The sequence below is a fragment of the Drosophila gunungcola genome, chromosome 3R, assembly GCF_025200985.1.
Source record: "Drosophila gunungcola strain Sukarami chromosome 3R, Dgunungcola_SK_2, whole genome shotgun sequence".
Lineage (NCBI taxonomy): Eukaryota > Metazoa > Arthropoda > Insecta > Diptera > Drosophilidae > Drosophila > Drosophila gunungcola.
The window spans coordinates 28,699,193-28,714,324 of NC_069139.1; the positions used below are offsets into that span (position 1 = coordinate 28,699,193).

Genomic DNA, 15,132 nt, shown 5'->3' on the forward strand with positions numbered 1-15,132 from the left:
GAATAATAACTACGACGGAGAAGAGGGAAGTGGGAACGAAGAAAGCAGGGAAAGCAGGGAAAGCAGGGAGAGCAAGGCAGAACGACATCATAGTCATCAGGCACAGAGAAGTCTCCGAATTCCAAACACTTGGGAATTTTATGTCTAAACAATGCGGCCCGCAAAACGACAGCAAAGAGGATTGTTAAGGAAGAGTTTTACCGAATTCCAATAAGGGCGTCCTACAATGGATGATGTGCGTGGAATGATTTGCGGTGGAGTTGGCTAAGATGGCGAAGATGGTGGGTGTGGGGCCATTTGGCCTTTATTAAGTTTGAATGCGTGACGGTGGAACAACTGGCAGCCAGGCAATGGAAATAAAAGGCGGCATTCCTAGAGATTTTTCATAATGCATTTAAAAACTCTTTATTGGAAATTAACTCGTTCTATATTAAAATACAATTCAACAGTAAATACAATACAACATATTACAATGCAATACAATATAATTAATTCAACTCGTACAATACTGGTAATCGCTACGGCAATGGTTTGCCCCGCACTTGCCAGGGCGAGAATGCTAAGTACAGGTTTCAAGAACTTTGGCCTATGTGTTTTAAGTACAATTAATTGTTCGACAAAACCATTGGCATTGGCTAGGCTACTTTCTTGGAAATGTTTTCGAAATGCAAGAATGCCAAATTGAACCTAGATACTTGCTAGGCTGGTATTATTACTTTTAAGGATGTAGTTTTGACTAGTTGCCGATTTCAAATTAGGCGAGGCGTTCTGGTAGCAGTACTTTTAAAAGTAGCCTTGATTGTGAGTTAGATACTTAAAACGAAAGGAGGTAAGACATGATCTGATGATGGGTGTTCGACAGCGGTTTTTGTGATACTAAAAGTAATGGCTTTGATGCACATGCGACATGTCAAAACTATTGTTCGAATTCGATTTACTTGTATATGGTCCTAGATAACTTATTTGACTTTGGGCATGCTCCTTGCGGCATCATTAAAATTTGATTTCATTCGTCTATAATTAAATTTAGGTATTCATGTATATATTGAATCGCAAATTTATGATTGATTAGGGTATAGAAACTTTAATATATTATTATGAATTTCTTGTATATATATTTCTTTATTTATTCATTTACTTGATCATATCAATATATGTATATATGCAAGTATAGTTCATAAAACTTTTAACAATAATTTCAGTCGGTCGTTTTGGTATGTAAATTATACTTAGACTATATAATTACTTCTGATATCTGTTTTTTTCCTTTGCTTTTTTCCTTTGAATTGTTTTCTTATTTTTATACAATTTAAGTTGTAAAATCATGTAATATTTAAAATTAAGACACGAAATCCTTTAGCTTAGATATGATTGTTTTATTTAAATGATTGATGCTAAAACCAATTTCATCTCTTCCAATTCCCCTCAAAATGATGCCAATCATAAATGAATATAAAGCCCAGCTGGCTGGCTAATCGGCGTATCGGAAGGAACGCATTGGAAAAGATACTTTCACATCGGCGAGCCGAACAATGTTTTTTTTTCTGTTCTATCATATAGTAAGTGGTTATTCTAATGGAAATGTGAAAAATCTGTAGAAATACACACCTATCGTTGAGCAGATCTTTAAACAAACAAGAAGTCGTCTGCGTTCAGCAATACGTGATATCGTTTTAAGGACCTTAACCTAATGCTAGACTTCCAGTAGGGTCAATGGAATTTCAGGTACTTTAAAAATCTTATGAATTATTTGGCAAACAACGAAAACATTCGAGCCACCTATATTACTCGTAATCATACATGAATGCGATAAGAAAGTGCACTTAGCACCACTGAAAGACTCTGGTATGCGGCGAATTCGCTATTCTAATTGCTTTAAACTAGTGTCGTTGTTGATTTAATTCTGATTTCACATTTGGTTACTACGATTCCTTCTAGTCAGTATCAGTATCTGTAGGTGTATCGTAATTTGGTATCTTTTAATCGTTGTGCCTATGGAGTAACCGAAGTCGAGCCAACTCTAAAATAGCCCGTTCGTTTCAAGTATAAAGGAACTAACTGCTTCATTGCATCAATGTGCGTTGCTTAGCGCTTAACTAAAATAGTTACACTACTATTCAAATATTCAAATATTTAAATATTCAACATTTCCAAACGTGCTAATACTAAAACGCCGCTTCTCACGCTTGGGGCCAACTACAACTTTCTCAAAGAGGGGACCGGTAAATTTGTCTTTCAGTTATGTAATTACAATACAGGCAATAGGGCTAGTTGGGTAAAAGTGTATCCGCACTTCGAAGTGGATCGATGTAGGTAAACCTAGCTTAGACACAAGTTAGTATAGCCGCCATAGGGTGTCCTGGGTGGATCAGGATCAGGATCTGGCAGGTAATGCACGTTGAAGGGTTGAAAAGAGCAGGGTACTTGGTTATACGTAATACTCTCCCACAAGCACACATTTGCGTACTTGTGTTGTCTGAAACCGAAACCGAATCGAATCGTGGCATGACTCTCATCTTTGAGACTATTGTTCAGAACAAGTTTCTCAATGGGCAATTTTTAAAAGCATCGCTAAGACGTTTTTTCAACTTGGCTGAAAGTACAAACAAGACAAAATCAGTTAATTTGCACACAAACGCAGTGTAAGGTTTGAGTAACTTAGAAAAACTGCCTACGAAACTGACATGGTAAACTGAAAGGGCAGAAAAATTATAAAAATGAAAGGGTAGAGTTTGTTTTGAGTTTTATTGTTTTCACCCCCGGAGTGGGAGAAGAAAGAAATGTGCTCCCTAATGGATGTTTTTCTTTCAACTTGCTGTGGTCATAAACTTTCGTCAGTGGCTGTGGGATTTGAAGTGGACGTGGGTGTATTTCTGATTGTGGTTGAGACTGATGTGGTTCTGAGGTATTGTGTGGTGAGGTATGGGCACGAAATTGATTGGCTATGCCATTACTTACCTTTGCCGGATGATGTAGTAGGCGTATACACAACAAAAAGTTACATAGCCTAGGAAAATCTAATATCTTTCATATACATAGTACATACTTACTCGTCGGATGCCTAGCCCGGCGATGCCTCCGACTTGAGGAGAATTCACAAAGGTCTGGGCAAGGATATTTATAAGACTGATAACTTGGCACTTTCCTGAACCCTTTTTACTTTTACAGTGTCGTCAGCAGCTCAGAAGGCCGCAGTAGGCTGCAGGATATCGGCTTTGCGATGAGACTTTGACACGGAGTCCCATGGATGTACATGAGCTCAGGTGTGCACTGTTTTAAACTGCAAGTCAGGCACTTGGCGGAGCAGAGTTAGACATATGTAGATAGACAGATGGATAGTGACAGATACAGATACGGATACAGATACAGGTACAGAGAGATAGACAGAGGAAAGAGAGACAGGTACAGGTACAGGTACACATAGATAGAAAAACATATAGACCAACAGTCATGCCAAATCAAGTTCGCTATACGTATCAGATATCAGGCAGGCAGAGAGTCGAGTCGAGTCGAGTGTAATTTGGACATGTATTTGGTCGCATGGAGTGTGGGCAATGGAGTAACGGCAATGGTTAATCCTGAAGATAGTGGCCGACTCGGAATTAAAACCAAATGTATTGTTGTGTTTTCTCATATATATTTATACATATATACTTTTTTATTATACCTTCTTTTGTTTTTTTGTTTGTTTTAATTAAATGTTCAAAGTAACAATATAATTAATCAACTATTAACGATTTTCTTAAGTTTTTGTTTTTTTTTGTTTTTGTTTTTGTTTTGTTTTGTTTTTGTTCTTGTTTGTTTCTGTTTTGTTTATTCCTTTGTTTTGTATAGAACTTCTTTCACATCTAATAATGACTTGAATGGTATTCTTTTCAACATTATTATTTATAATTTTTGTCTGTTGTTTCTCTATTAAATTCATTTCCCTATTAAGTTACACATATACATATATATATATATATATAGATAATAATGTTTAATTATCTGTGGTTTCGTGAACTTTCTGATATACATATAATTACATTTTCATTACTGTAATATTAACGGTAACATAATGTTAACAAATTATAAATTAAATAAAATCGGCTGAACCATTTAACATTTCAAACATTTATGATAACGTTAAAAACTTGGTTATGATTGAATAATATGTTTCAATTAGTTGTGTTGTATTTCTTCGTTTTCGTTTTTTCAATATATTAAACAATTAAGTGACCTTCAACTTCATATAAGTATCTGAGAGAAAAACAGAATATATATAGTAGAATCTAGGTAAACATTTTCTATAAGTATTTAGAAAGCCATTACTTAATAGATTTTCTAGTTTCAAGTTTGAAAAGATCATAGTTAGGATATCTGGATCCCGATTCAGTAACAGGAGTGCGTTAAGGATAAGGGAAACAAAGCTAGGGATTGCAAGTACCTTTCCTTATGGTAGAATCACCTTTTTTATAATCATCTATTCGCTACTCATGGTCTAGTCATCTGAGCCACGTTAAGGCATTCGTTCATTAGTTTGATCGTTCCTAACTTTGTATGGAGCGAGGGGGCACTAGAGGATTGCTTTATTAGGTTGACAGAGAGGGGCGTTAGGCCTTTTAAGTTTATTGCTGCCTTACCGATATGTGCAAAACAAGAAATTGAGAATTTTGTATAGAAGTAATGCAGGGCGAAGCTTGAACTGACCATTTGACATGAGTTTCAAAGAATTTTGTACCTAATTGGATGTTAGCTCTTTATCGTAGATACAGAACGTGGCATTGCAAGCAACTACTAATGCACGTTGCACATATGTTTCGTTGGTATTTATTAGATTTGTACATAAGTTTAACATTTACAACACCATATAGCTGTTTGAATGCAAGTGACTAGTGAGTGTGTAGGTATATGACTGTGATTAAACGGTAACCCACATCCAAATTAGTTCACAACGTTCAGAAATATGGTAGGGAATGTTGGCTTGATTCTGTTGTTAGCTTATATTGTTTGCTTGGATAGCATGGTTCATCTTTTATATGTAGTACACATTTAGATACTTCGGTAGTAGATGTAGTTGATGTTGTTGTTGATGTTGATGTTGTTCTTGTACTGGCTGTAGGCGTTTTCTTGTGCTGTTGTTCTGGTTGTTCTTGTTGTTGTTGTTGTTGTTGATGATATTTATAAAACACCGAGAGTACATGTCTAAGAAGGACCATCAAGTCGTAGTTGTGAAGAATTGGTAGAATTGTTGTTGATGTTGTTATAATAGTCGATATTGTTGTTGTTTCGTGTTGTTGCAAATGTTGTTCAAGTTGTTTTCAGATATAGATTTTGAGGCAGAGTAGAAGTGGCGCAGATTAAAGATTTAAAAGAGAGTGTTTCAAAACAAAAGAGGAGAAAGAGAGAGAGACAACAGAGAAAGAGAGAGAGAGAGATATATATATATATAGAATGCAGTGTGATTAAAACATTTATTATTATTTGTATATTTAGTTTAGTTTATTGGGTTTAATATGACTAAAAAAGGTATTCGACTGCGATCTATGTATATCCGGTTACCCGGAGCGCAAATGTCCTTTCCGACTGCAAGAATGCATAGAGTCAATATGATATGCTAATAGGCACGCATGATCTAAACTCACAAAATTTGTGGGTTCTTGCTAAAAGTTCCACTAGTTGATTTTACAGTCAGGGAGGGCATTGTTTTTGAAAATGTGGCAAATTTAATACATGTGCGTGATTGGATGAAGTATGTATGTATGCTGATATTTATAACACACACAAGAGCCGTTCACGTCACAAATCGCATGCAAAATGAAATCTCCTCTCATCATCTCTAAGATCACTCTATGGAAACCTCGGATCAGAAAACGATGCATTCGGACGTGACAAGTTCCTCGATTTAGAACGGAAACGGCTCGTTTTGCAGTACGCACATCCATGCATACGATAATGCGATATGTACCTTGGAAAGTCTCCGATGAAGACACACGTATAAGTATATACAATTTTGGTGGCACTGAAAAGACTCCATGTGCGAGGATGTGGGGTATGTGGAGTTGGCATGTAATCAGGTGTGTTCCTACCCTTCACAAGCGGAAAGAAAGAGCAGACGACGGATGGGTAGGTGGCCTGGTGGCCTGATGGCCTGATGGCCTGGTCTGAGCGTTGTAAAGGGTATTCGGTGGAAAGACTTATATACATATGTCGAATGTTTTTGTGTCTTTGTTTTTTTTAGCCGACTTGCATGCATGTTTACTTGGGTGCCCTTCCAGTTTATGGGGCTCTGGAGCCCGCTGGGAGGCCAGTGGGCTATCGGTGAAAAATGTATGCTAAATGTATCACAGCATTATGCTCTCGAACTGCCTAGCATCTCTTATAAGCTATTGTCCTTGTCTAAATGGCTACTGCTATATATTTTTGTTCGATATATATTGTTGTACAATATCTCCTACGGAATAGCCGTAACTTGATCAAATCCTAACCGGTATGAATACAAACAAAGGTGATAAGAAACTAAAGTCCGGTATTGTGGGTTATATTTCAGTAAGGTTGGGGTATGTTTATAGGAATATAGTAATCTTATTTACTTACATTTCAGAAGCATCAATCAGAGAGATATTTATCTCAAAGAGTTTGAAATTCTCAATTGTAGTGTGGGTATGTTGTTTGTATAAGAAAGAAACAAAATGTAACAGCTGTTAAAGATGTTTTTTCTCGAACTTTCAAAAACAAACTGACTGAAACTTTTTTATTTATTTTTATGGTTTTCTTTTCTGGTTTTTGGTAAACAATTTGGAGAATCAGCAATAGTTTCAACGTATCTGCAGTCAATTCGTTTGCAAGTATAATAATTTACTCGTGGTTAAATTCATGAAATTTACATATATACATAACGGGTGTATATATATATTTGAATGACAATTTCAACATATTCGCCGATTTAATTCGTACTCATTATTCACTCATACTAATATAAGTAGATGGATTTCAAGTCCAAGTGATTTCAGCAACATACTTCGACGGTTCGACATGATTCGGCAGCCTCCTCTGTCGCACCATTCGCTTAATTTTTTTTTGGTTTGGTTTCATTTTTTTTGGTTTTGTATTATTTATTTGTTTCTTCGTTAATGTTTTTATATTTGGGTTCGAACGCCATCGTGCCGATTCGATATATTCATTAGATCGTTATGTTATTGTATGTTATCAACTAAACAACGATTATGTATTGTATATTGGGTTTGAGTATATTACATTATTATCGAAGCAAAGTGATTTGAATATTATTAAAGGCTTTCACTATAGTTGGGCTTTAAATAATTTGGTTTATGTTTTAGCTACTTTAAAATTCTTTAGGAGTTCACCGTCCTGTTCGCATTTTCATTTCGCATATCTGCTTCGTTTCGGATTATAGCTGTCATCGATTTTGGGATTTAACGTTTAATTGGCTTTAGTGGCCGCCGGGTTAAAGTTATTTTAGGCTCTAGCTTTGCAATGGACTAACTTCGTTTGGTTTATGCTTTCCAATATAACTTAACTGATCTCATATTAATAAATCCAATTTCAAGTCGAGTTAAATCAATTTCCTTTTATGGGTTACATGTTATTATCGGTATTATTTGCGTTTTTCATTATATTTAAGTATTTTCATATTATGATGACTGACATATCACTGCATGACACATTTTCCCTCTATTTGAGTTTTTAGCTCATTTACTTGCGTTTCTATTTGATTTTTCAGTTCTGTAAAAGAAATTGAGTATGGAAACAGCAATAAATAAGCATATTTTGTAGAGTAGACTACAAATGTTTGGCATGTTAACTGGTATGTATATGTATTCATGAATGCTAATGTACTGTAACTGGTCTACTGTAGCTGTAGCTGTAGCTGTAGCTGTAACTGTAATGTAAGGTATTCACGTGGATTAATTTAATAGCTTTTCTTAGCGTTCGTATACGAATCGTTAAAATTATCAAAATAAAAATAAGCAATTACGCGCGGCGAAGTCGTGTTTCTGTAATCGTCATGGTTAAAGTCAGAGTTATGGTTTAAGTAGTGGTTAGATGTTTAAAAGAGTGATAGAGAAGTAATCACAAAGATGTAGAATTCGGTGCGGAGAAAATACACATACATAGACAGTATATGAGCATTATATATATTTTGCATAACATAATGCATTATGTAAAATACATATAGTACGCATATTGAAGGGAAAGAGTAAACGAGAGGGAAAAAGTTTTGTATTTGTTTCTCGTCCATTTATCGTAGATATTTTTAGTTAGCTTTGGTTTAAAGTTGAGTTTTATTTACTTTGTTATGAGTGTTTAGTTTCAAAATGCATTTGAGGACACAAGCACAAGTTTTCTGTTAGTGTTTATATTTAGATGTGAAATAATAGGCGCTATAGTATAACAAAAGTGCATTGGGTGAGATTGATGTTTTAAATAATACACAACATAATTGGATAAGTAATCTTTTTAACCCCGGCAGCTATTTAATCTAACCTAACTCAATTTTCTTTTTGTTTCTAAAACAGTTTTATATGTTTTCTTGTTCTTGTGGAGGGCATTTCAACACTTTGTAATTACAATTCGTCTTTTAATGCTGGGTATTTTACAGAATAATTTACAGAGAACAGGTGGTAGAGATAAAAGAGCGAGAGTATTCGAAAGTTGTTATTGTTGGTGGTGTGGAAGGCGGAAGAGTAGTTCTTGAATACGAATGTATTACAACAAGATTACCACACAGAGGGAAGACATACGTTTTACGGATGGTCGCACTTACCTTATTCTAATTAATCGAATAACACAAAACCTAAGTTCAATTACGTTGTCTGCTAATACCAATTAGTTGATTTCAGTGTTTACCCAGAATTTATGTCGAATAACGTATGCAATGAACATATATAAATGGAAAAAAAAGAAACGACATTTCTCCGGGCATTCTCATTTACATGGTAAATCGTAACACAAGTCGGAAACTGAGCAAAATGAAATAAGTGAATGGTGTGCACACTGGTTATATAAGGATGTATATGACAATGTTTTTACTCGTCGTTGCATTACAGTTGAAGATTAGATCTTGGACAGATAGGGTTGCAGTTAGAGTTAGCATTAGAGTTAGGTCTAGGGCTTAGACACTATGCGCACATGGAAAAGAGTACAGATAGATAGATAGATAGCTTGCTTAGTGGGCAGCAGTTCAGATAGTTATGCTGTAAAGTTCGATTGCACTTAGATACGAGATACGAGATACGAGAGACACACAGATGCACAAACATAAACACAGTTACTACTTTCGAGCGCCGTTGAGTATTTAGCTGATATTATTCGTTTTTGGTTTTGGTTTTGGTTTTGGTTCTGGTTCTGGTTTTAGTTGTTAGTCAACATGTTTAGGTATTGTCTGGACCTGGCGGTACTCGGGTGAGCCGCTGGCCAAGTAGTTAGTTGGAAACGAAAACAAAGACAACTCAAAAGCGAACACAGTTACAGATTGCATAAAAGGAGCGATCGATCATCGATCGCTCGCCCATTGGAGGGTTTGGTTAGCAGTAGACAGATGCCAGTGGCTGAGCAAGAGGTTGACCAGGATTCGAAAGGCACCGATGACTTACTTGTAAAATCGTCGAGCTCTTCCTGCTCCGCTTCGGCGGCGAGTTCCTCGGGCGTCTTCTTTTTCCTCATCAGGGGATTGGGCTCTTCCTGGGGCGCCGCCTCCACGATCTCCTCCTTCTTCTTGATGTTGTACTATTGGTTGGTTGGGAGTTGGCAGATCAACAGGTTGATTAGACCGATGGGCACTGGCTGGGGGTCTACTTTCTTATGGGCTAACACTTTCGGCAGCTGCTCCCCGATGTCTCGCTCCTTCGAAGCTCAATCTGACTCCGTTAGGGAGTCGCTCAAGAAAAGGACTCCCTACTAGAGTCAATTTGAGCTGCGCCAGGACGTCCTTCACGCTCCTCGGTTCTTTCGAAGTACCCCGGGACCCGTTTACTCACCTTATCGCGAATGTCCTGCCTCATCTTCTCGCGCTCCTCCTCCATTTTCCGGTGCTTCTCCTTGCGCCGGTCCTCGGCCTCCTTGATGGCCTCCTGACGCTCCCTCTCCTCCTCCTCTGCCTTTTCCTTGTCGTCGCCATCGTCGCCTCCGTCACCTCCTACAGCGCCTGTTTGAAGACGACGGGATGAAAGGGTTAGTCAGAGATTTGAAATAGACCCTCTGGTGGGTATGCACCTATGCACCTGTCTAGCCCGAGTTCGGCCAAGAACCTTTTTGAGAAATACAGTCTAAAGAGCTAAGCGTCTTCCACACTCAGTTAGTCTAAAATCGGCCGTGACCAATTTAGCGCTCTAAGCGCTCTAAGCCCGACACTTTGACACACTTGATTCAGAGCCCAGCCGCAGCTTGACTCGTTATCGCCCTCCGGGTTATCACTCGAGCGATTTCCCCTCCCATGAGCAAAACCATAACCATTCCACATTGCCACTGCCACTGTGACAGGGGTAGCGAATGGGAACGCGATTAGTTGGGACTTAGGCACAGCCTAGTCTGGAAGCAGAAGCGCGGAAGTGTGTGCCTACGTATTAGCAGCGACCTTTGCCATTCCGACCTCGCGGAGCCGAACAAGGTTCGGTGCCTTGGCAGAAACAGTGGACGGTGGCGGGTTCATTTCATAGTTCCATTCTAGTCGCCACGGAAACAGCATAGGCATAGCGAGAAACATGCTGGCCAGAGCACTGGCCATCCTGTGGGTGACCCACCTCGCCTGCGGCCTGGACAACATGACCAGCCAGGCCAGGGTGGAGAACGACCTGCTGCACTTCTCCTACAAGCTGGACCAGTACCTGGACCCCAGCAAGCAGCCCTGCCAGGACTTCTACGGCTACGTCTGCTCGCGCAGCGCCAATCTCAGCCAGACGGGGCGCCAGCGCGTCCAGAGCTTCCTCCGGCAGGCGGACAACGAGCAGCTGATGGACATGGAGCTGCAGCTCGTCAACTTCTTCAAGTCCTGCGACAGCGGGCGCGGCGTGGAGGCGCTCAAGGGCTCGCAGCTGTTCAGGCTCAGCGGAGGCTGGCCCGCCCTGGAGCCGCTCAAGGCCAACATCAGCCAGCGATCCAGCCCATCCAATCAAACCAGGAGCTGGCTGACGCTCCTCGGCCACTTCCACGAGATGGGAGCGCCCTATTTCTTCGAGACGACGGTCACCATGCAGTCGAACCGGCGCGTGGTGGTGCTCCAGCCCGACACCACGCGCCGCAACACCCTGAGGAAGTTCGAGCAGCGGGTGGGCGAGGTCCTCCAGAGCTTCGGCATCGAGCAGAGTCGCGCCCACGTGGCCGCCCTCGAGGTGCTCAGCCTGGAGCGCAGTCGGCGGGACATCGTCAAGGCGGAGCACATCGATGACCAGGTGCAGTTCAGCTACGGCAACTTCAAGCGCAGCGCCTTCGGCAACGCCTCGCTGACCCGACTGGACTGGGACGGCTACTTCCGGCGGTCCCTGGGCGGCAAGACACCCCAGCCCGGCGACACGATCGTGGTCAAGCAGCTGCCCCGACTGGTCGACTACTTGGTGCTGCTCCAGAACACCAGCATGGTGCGGCTGCTCAACTGGATCTGGACGGACTACTTGATGGGTGCGTACACTGAGTAGCAATGAGATATGGTCAGAAATATTTAAAAATATTTATCTAAGAAAGCTGACTAACCCAGTGAAGAAGTTTAACCTTTAACCTTTGCCTTGCGCGAGTTAACTACAATTAGCTTATGAGTCAAGATAAACAAAACAAAGTGTTCAGTTACTTGAAAGTATCGAGCAAACTTAAGTTTTAACATAATCTTAGCAACTCAGGGCTCACTTAAAGGAGTCACCAAAAATATATTCAATAGAGTTTTCAAGCCTAGGTATTATAGTGATTGGATTACCCAGTCCTAATTCATAGCTTTGTGTATATTGCTTACTGCCCTGGATGAGATTATTTGACATGTAGCGGATAATTCGCTGCTCCTTATGACAGATAAAAGATAAAAAGGGCATTCCTTATAAAATATTGTTTTTTTTTTCACGATTGGCCAGATAAGTACAAATTTTATTGCCATCGCCAAGTAGGAGCAATCAATTGGCTTTCACCAATTCAAATTCGTTTTGGTTTTAGTAAATTTCAAAATATTTTACAACATTTTCGAAGTCAGATTGAGTATATATTTCAAACTGTCTTTCAAGTGCTAGTTTACAAGAATGCAAAAATTTTTGCTGAAATGTTTGTCAAACCTTCCTGAAGCCAACTTGAACCCAAACTTGAAAATTTGAAATGCTCTTGTCTGCAGTACTTGAAGAGTTGCTCCCCTTGTTATTTTCAGACATCGCGGATGCCGACTGCCACCAGTTGGCGGAGACCCACGCCGGCGATCTCTACGCCCACGTGGTGCAGCGTGTGACGGCGGACCGCGTGGAGCTGGCCCAGATGTACTCGGCGCTAGGGAAGGCCTACACGGACCAGCTTGCCGGCAGCGAGTGGATCGACGAGATCTCGCAGCAGAACTCACGGAGCTTCCTGGGCACCATCATCCACCTGACCCTGGCCGGAGACGAGCAGCTGGGCGCCGCCTACCGCTCGACCCTGCTGGGCCGGCGCAACCTGTACCGCAACCTGGAGAAGCTGCGCCAACTGCAGCGCCGGCGGCCGGCGCCCTCGCAGTCCGCCCAGCAGGTGCGCCAGTACGCGCAGGTGTTCGCCACGGTCAGCGCCCTGCTCGAGCAGGGCAACCTGAGCACGCCGCTCAACTACCTGCTGCTGGGGCAGACCTTCTCGCGCAGCCTGGTGGCCGCGGGCAGCAGCTCGCGCACTCCGGGCGCCTGGCGCAGTCCGGACTCGGAGCGGCGCTTCGCCGTCTTCCAGGAGTGCGCCGCCGGCCAGGCGAACGCCAACGACCTGCTCCTGGAGCTGCTGGCCCAGAGACAGGCGCTGAGTGGATTCCGACTGGCGCTGCCCCCCCACTCGCCGCTGCCGGAAAGAATCGACGCTCTGCTGGCCGCCGGCAGAGCGCAGCTGTCCCTGCAGCGGCTCTTCTTCGTGGCCAACCTGCTCGTGGACTGCCGCTCCGAGCTGGGCGCTCTGCAGCAGGACCGGAGGCGGCAGCTGACCCACGCCACGCTGCGCCACTCGCAGGAGTTCTCCGAGGCCTTCCAGTGTCCCCCGCAGCAGCAGCGCTGCAATCCCCTCTAGCTGTTGGACAGCGTCGGACCTTGAACTTTCCGCCGCCGCCAGCAGCGCTGGTGTTAAAAATCGATAAGCCATGCCTGCAACCACTCGAGGTCGACCCCTACTCACCCCCAATTCCCCATTTCCCCATTTCCCCCATCGATTGATTTTTCCCGGCCCAGTTGCAGCATATGCTCACGGACTTACGGATGGGCTGTGTTACGTAGCCTGGCCGATTGAGGTGACAAAACGAAAACGAAAACGAAAACGAATAAGCGAATAAACGAGCAAACGAAGCGCCGTTCGCTGGCAAAGACTTACGTGGGGCACAGATACGGAAAGGGTGTCAGCGTTTGTGTGTGGTGGCAAGTTGATTTGAGTCGAGTTGAGTTTAGTTGAGGAGAAGTAGTTTGAGTAGTTGTGTTTGTTCAGAGGAGTCCGCCGCCGGAAATCGAAAGGCAGTGTTGGTTGGAAGGCAGACTGTGGCTTACACTGATTAGGCTCATACCAATGAAATTCATGACTTCAGGGCGCCCTGGGCCGCTGCTATCTGTCCGTGATGGAGCTGGTCTGGTCTGGTCTCAGTACCCGTCGCCTTCTCCGTCTCCGTCTCCGTCTCCGGTTTCGATGCCGATGCCGACGTGGATGCAACCGTTGCCGCGGCCGACGCTGGCACTACTGGTCGGCCTCAGCCAGGAGCTGCAACTCTGGCACACTGCCTCGGCCGCAGTCGCCATGGAGGTGCCAGTGGCGTCGTTGCCATGGCGCTTCGATCGATCCAAGTGCCGCCCGAAGTGCCACAGTGGCAGAGTGCAGTGCGAGTGCGACCACGAGTGGCCACGAACTGAGTGCAGAGTGCAGAAAGCAGAGTGCAGGAGCCACAGACGCCGCGACAGGCGGAGCGAACTTCAGCCGCAGGAGTGCGAACCCGGAGTAGGAGTGCTGGCAGTCCGGCCCGGCCTTTTATGTCCTGGCGCCGAGCTGACTGCCGCAGTCGCGTCGCAGTCGACGCCGGACGGGCCGAGATTTCAGCGGCTGCGCACTCCACGTCGGATTTGAGTCCTTGCTCTGTGCGATGCTGGTGATGCTTGGTGATGCTTGCTGATGCTGACGGTGCTGGCAGGAGCAGCCAGCCAGCTTCTCTGCCCGCTCCAATGCTAGATGTTGAGGGCGACAGAGATGCAGCACCGCCGCTTTAGGCAGAGCGCAGAATCGCGAGCTCCGTGCTCTTGAGCACTTCCCAAACCATGGGCCATGGGGCGTATGAGCAACGTCGTCGGGGGATGACGGATGGGATGACGGATGGGATGACCACGCTCGGCGCTCCGACGCTCCGGCTCTCTCGCTGGGCGGTTGCAAAAGGCATCGCACATTAAATTGAATTTATAGTCATCAATTTGCTGAATGGCTTTGTGAATGAACTTTTTAGGGTGACTGTGACTTGATTTGCAGACGCATTTATTGTTTTCATAAATTAGTCAACGCATTTTATAATAAAAATTGATTTGCCAAAATGGTGTCAAATAGCCGGCACTCCCAGCAGGCGGAGCGGAAGCCAGGACCGTTTTTATGGGACTTTTGTAATTTGCTTTATGAACTTTGCGAACTTTACGAACCACCCCCCCCCCCCCCCACCTCCGCCATCTTTTATGTGTATTGCCCACACCCACACCCACACCCACTCCCACTACCACTTCCACTCGCACTCGATTGTGCCTGTTATGGACATAACTTGGCCCTCAAAGTTGATGGCCAAAACCCTTTAAAACTCGACTCCAGTTGCAGATTCAAGATGGCCCCTGAATAAGTGCACAATTCAATTAAAAACTAATCAAGCCTATTGTAATGCAATTATCATGCCAACATAATTAACACCGCTCGGGCAAGACGCTCTTCTCCTTCGACATTGTATCGGCATTCTTGGCCCTCCATTTTTCCATTTTTCTTCAT

The 15,132-nt window shown here is 43.1% G+C and overlaps 3 protein-coding genes across 15 annotated transcripts in view; 2 read left to right on the plus strand and 1 right to left on the minus strand.

Annotated features, from left to right (window-relative positions):
* LOC128252423 (zinc finger matrin-type protein CG9776) overlaps positions 1 to 15,132 on the plus strand; it is a 109,685-nt gene that overhangs the window by 34,867 nt on the left and 59,686 nt on the right. The gene's annotated exons all lie outside the window — the stretch shown is intronic.
* LOC128252456 (complexin) overlaps positions 1 to 15,132 on the minus strand; it is a 26,085-nt gene continuing 10,953 nt past the window's right edge. For 7 of the 13 annotated variants that reach the window (XM_052980185.1, XM_052980183.1, XM_052980184.1 and 4 more), the window contains 4 exons: positions 9,981 to 10,138; positions 9,597 to 9,729; positions 6,577 to 7,725; positions 3,618 to 5,184 (listed from right to left, as the gene is read on the minus strand). In XM_052980185.1, the coding sequence (XP_052836145.1) occupies positions 7,652 to 7,725; positions 9,597 to 9,729; positions 9,981 to 10,138 (365 nt within the window). In that variant the 3' untranslated portion in view covers positions 3,618 to 5,184; positions 6,577 to 7,651. The other 6 variants (XM_052980193.1, XM_052980194.1, XM_052980195.1 and 3 more) reach the window with 6 other exon arrangements.
* On the plus strand, positions 10,245 to 13,477 carry LOC128252434 (uncharacterized). Its single transcript, XM_052980152.1, has 3 exons — positions 10,245 to 10,609; positions 10,670 to 11,616; positions 12,341 to 13,477. Exons 2-3 carry the CDS (start codon positions 10,704 to 10,706, stop codon positions 13,204 to 13,206), a joined length of 1,779 nt encoding a protein of 592 aa, XP_052836112.1. The 5' UTR covers positions 10,245 to 10,609; positions 10,670 to 10,703; the 3' UTR covers positions 13,207 to 13,477.

Excerpts from the sequence above, each read along its gene's own strand:
- LOC128252434 (XM_052980152.1), top strand. The coding sequence starts at position 10,704 with ATGCTGGCCAGAGCACTGGCCATCCTGTGGGTGACCCACCTCGCCTGC. Across the intron at positions 11,617-12,340 it reads CTGGACGGACTACTTGATGG|ACATCGCGGATGCCGACTGC; the intron begins GTGCGTACACTG and ends TGTTATTTTCAG.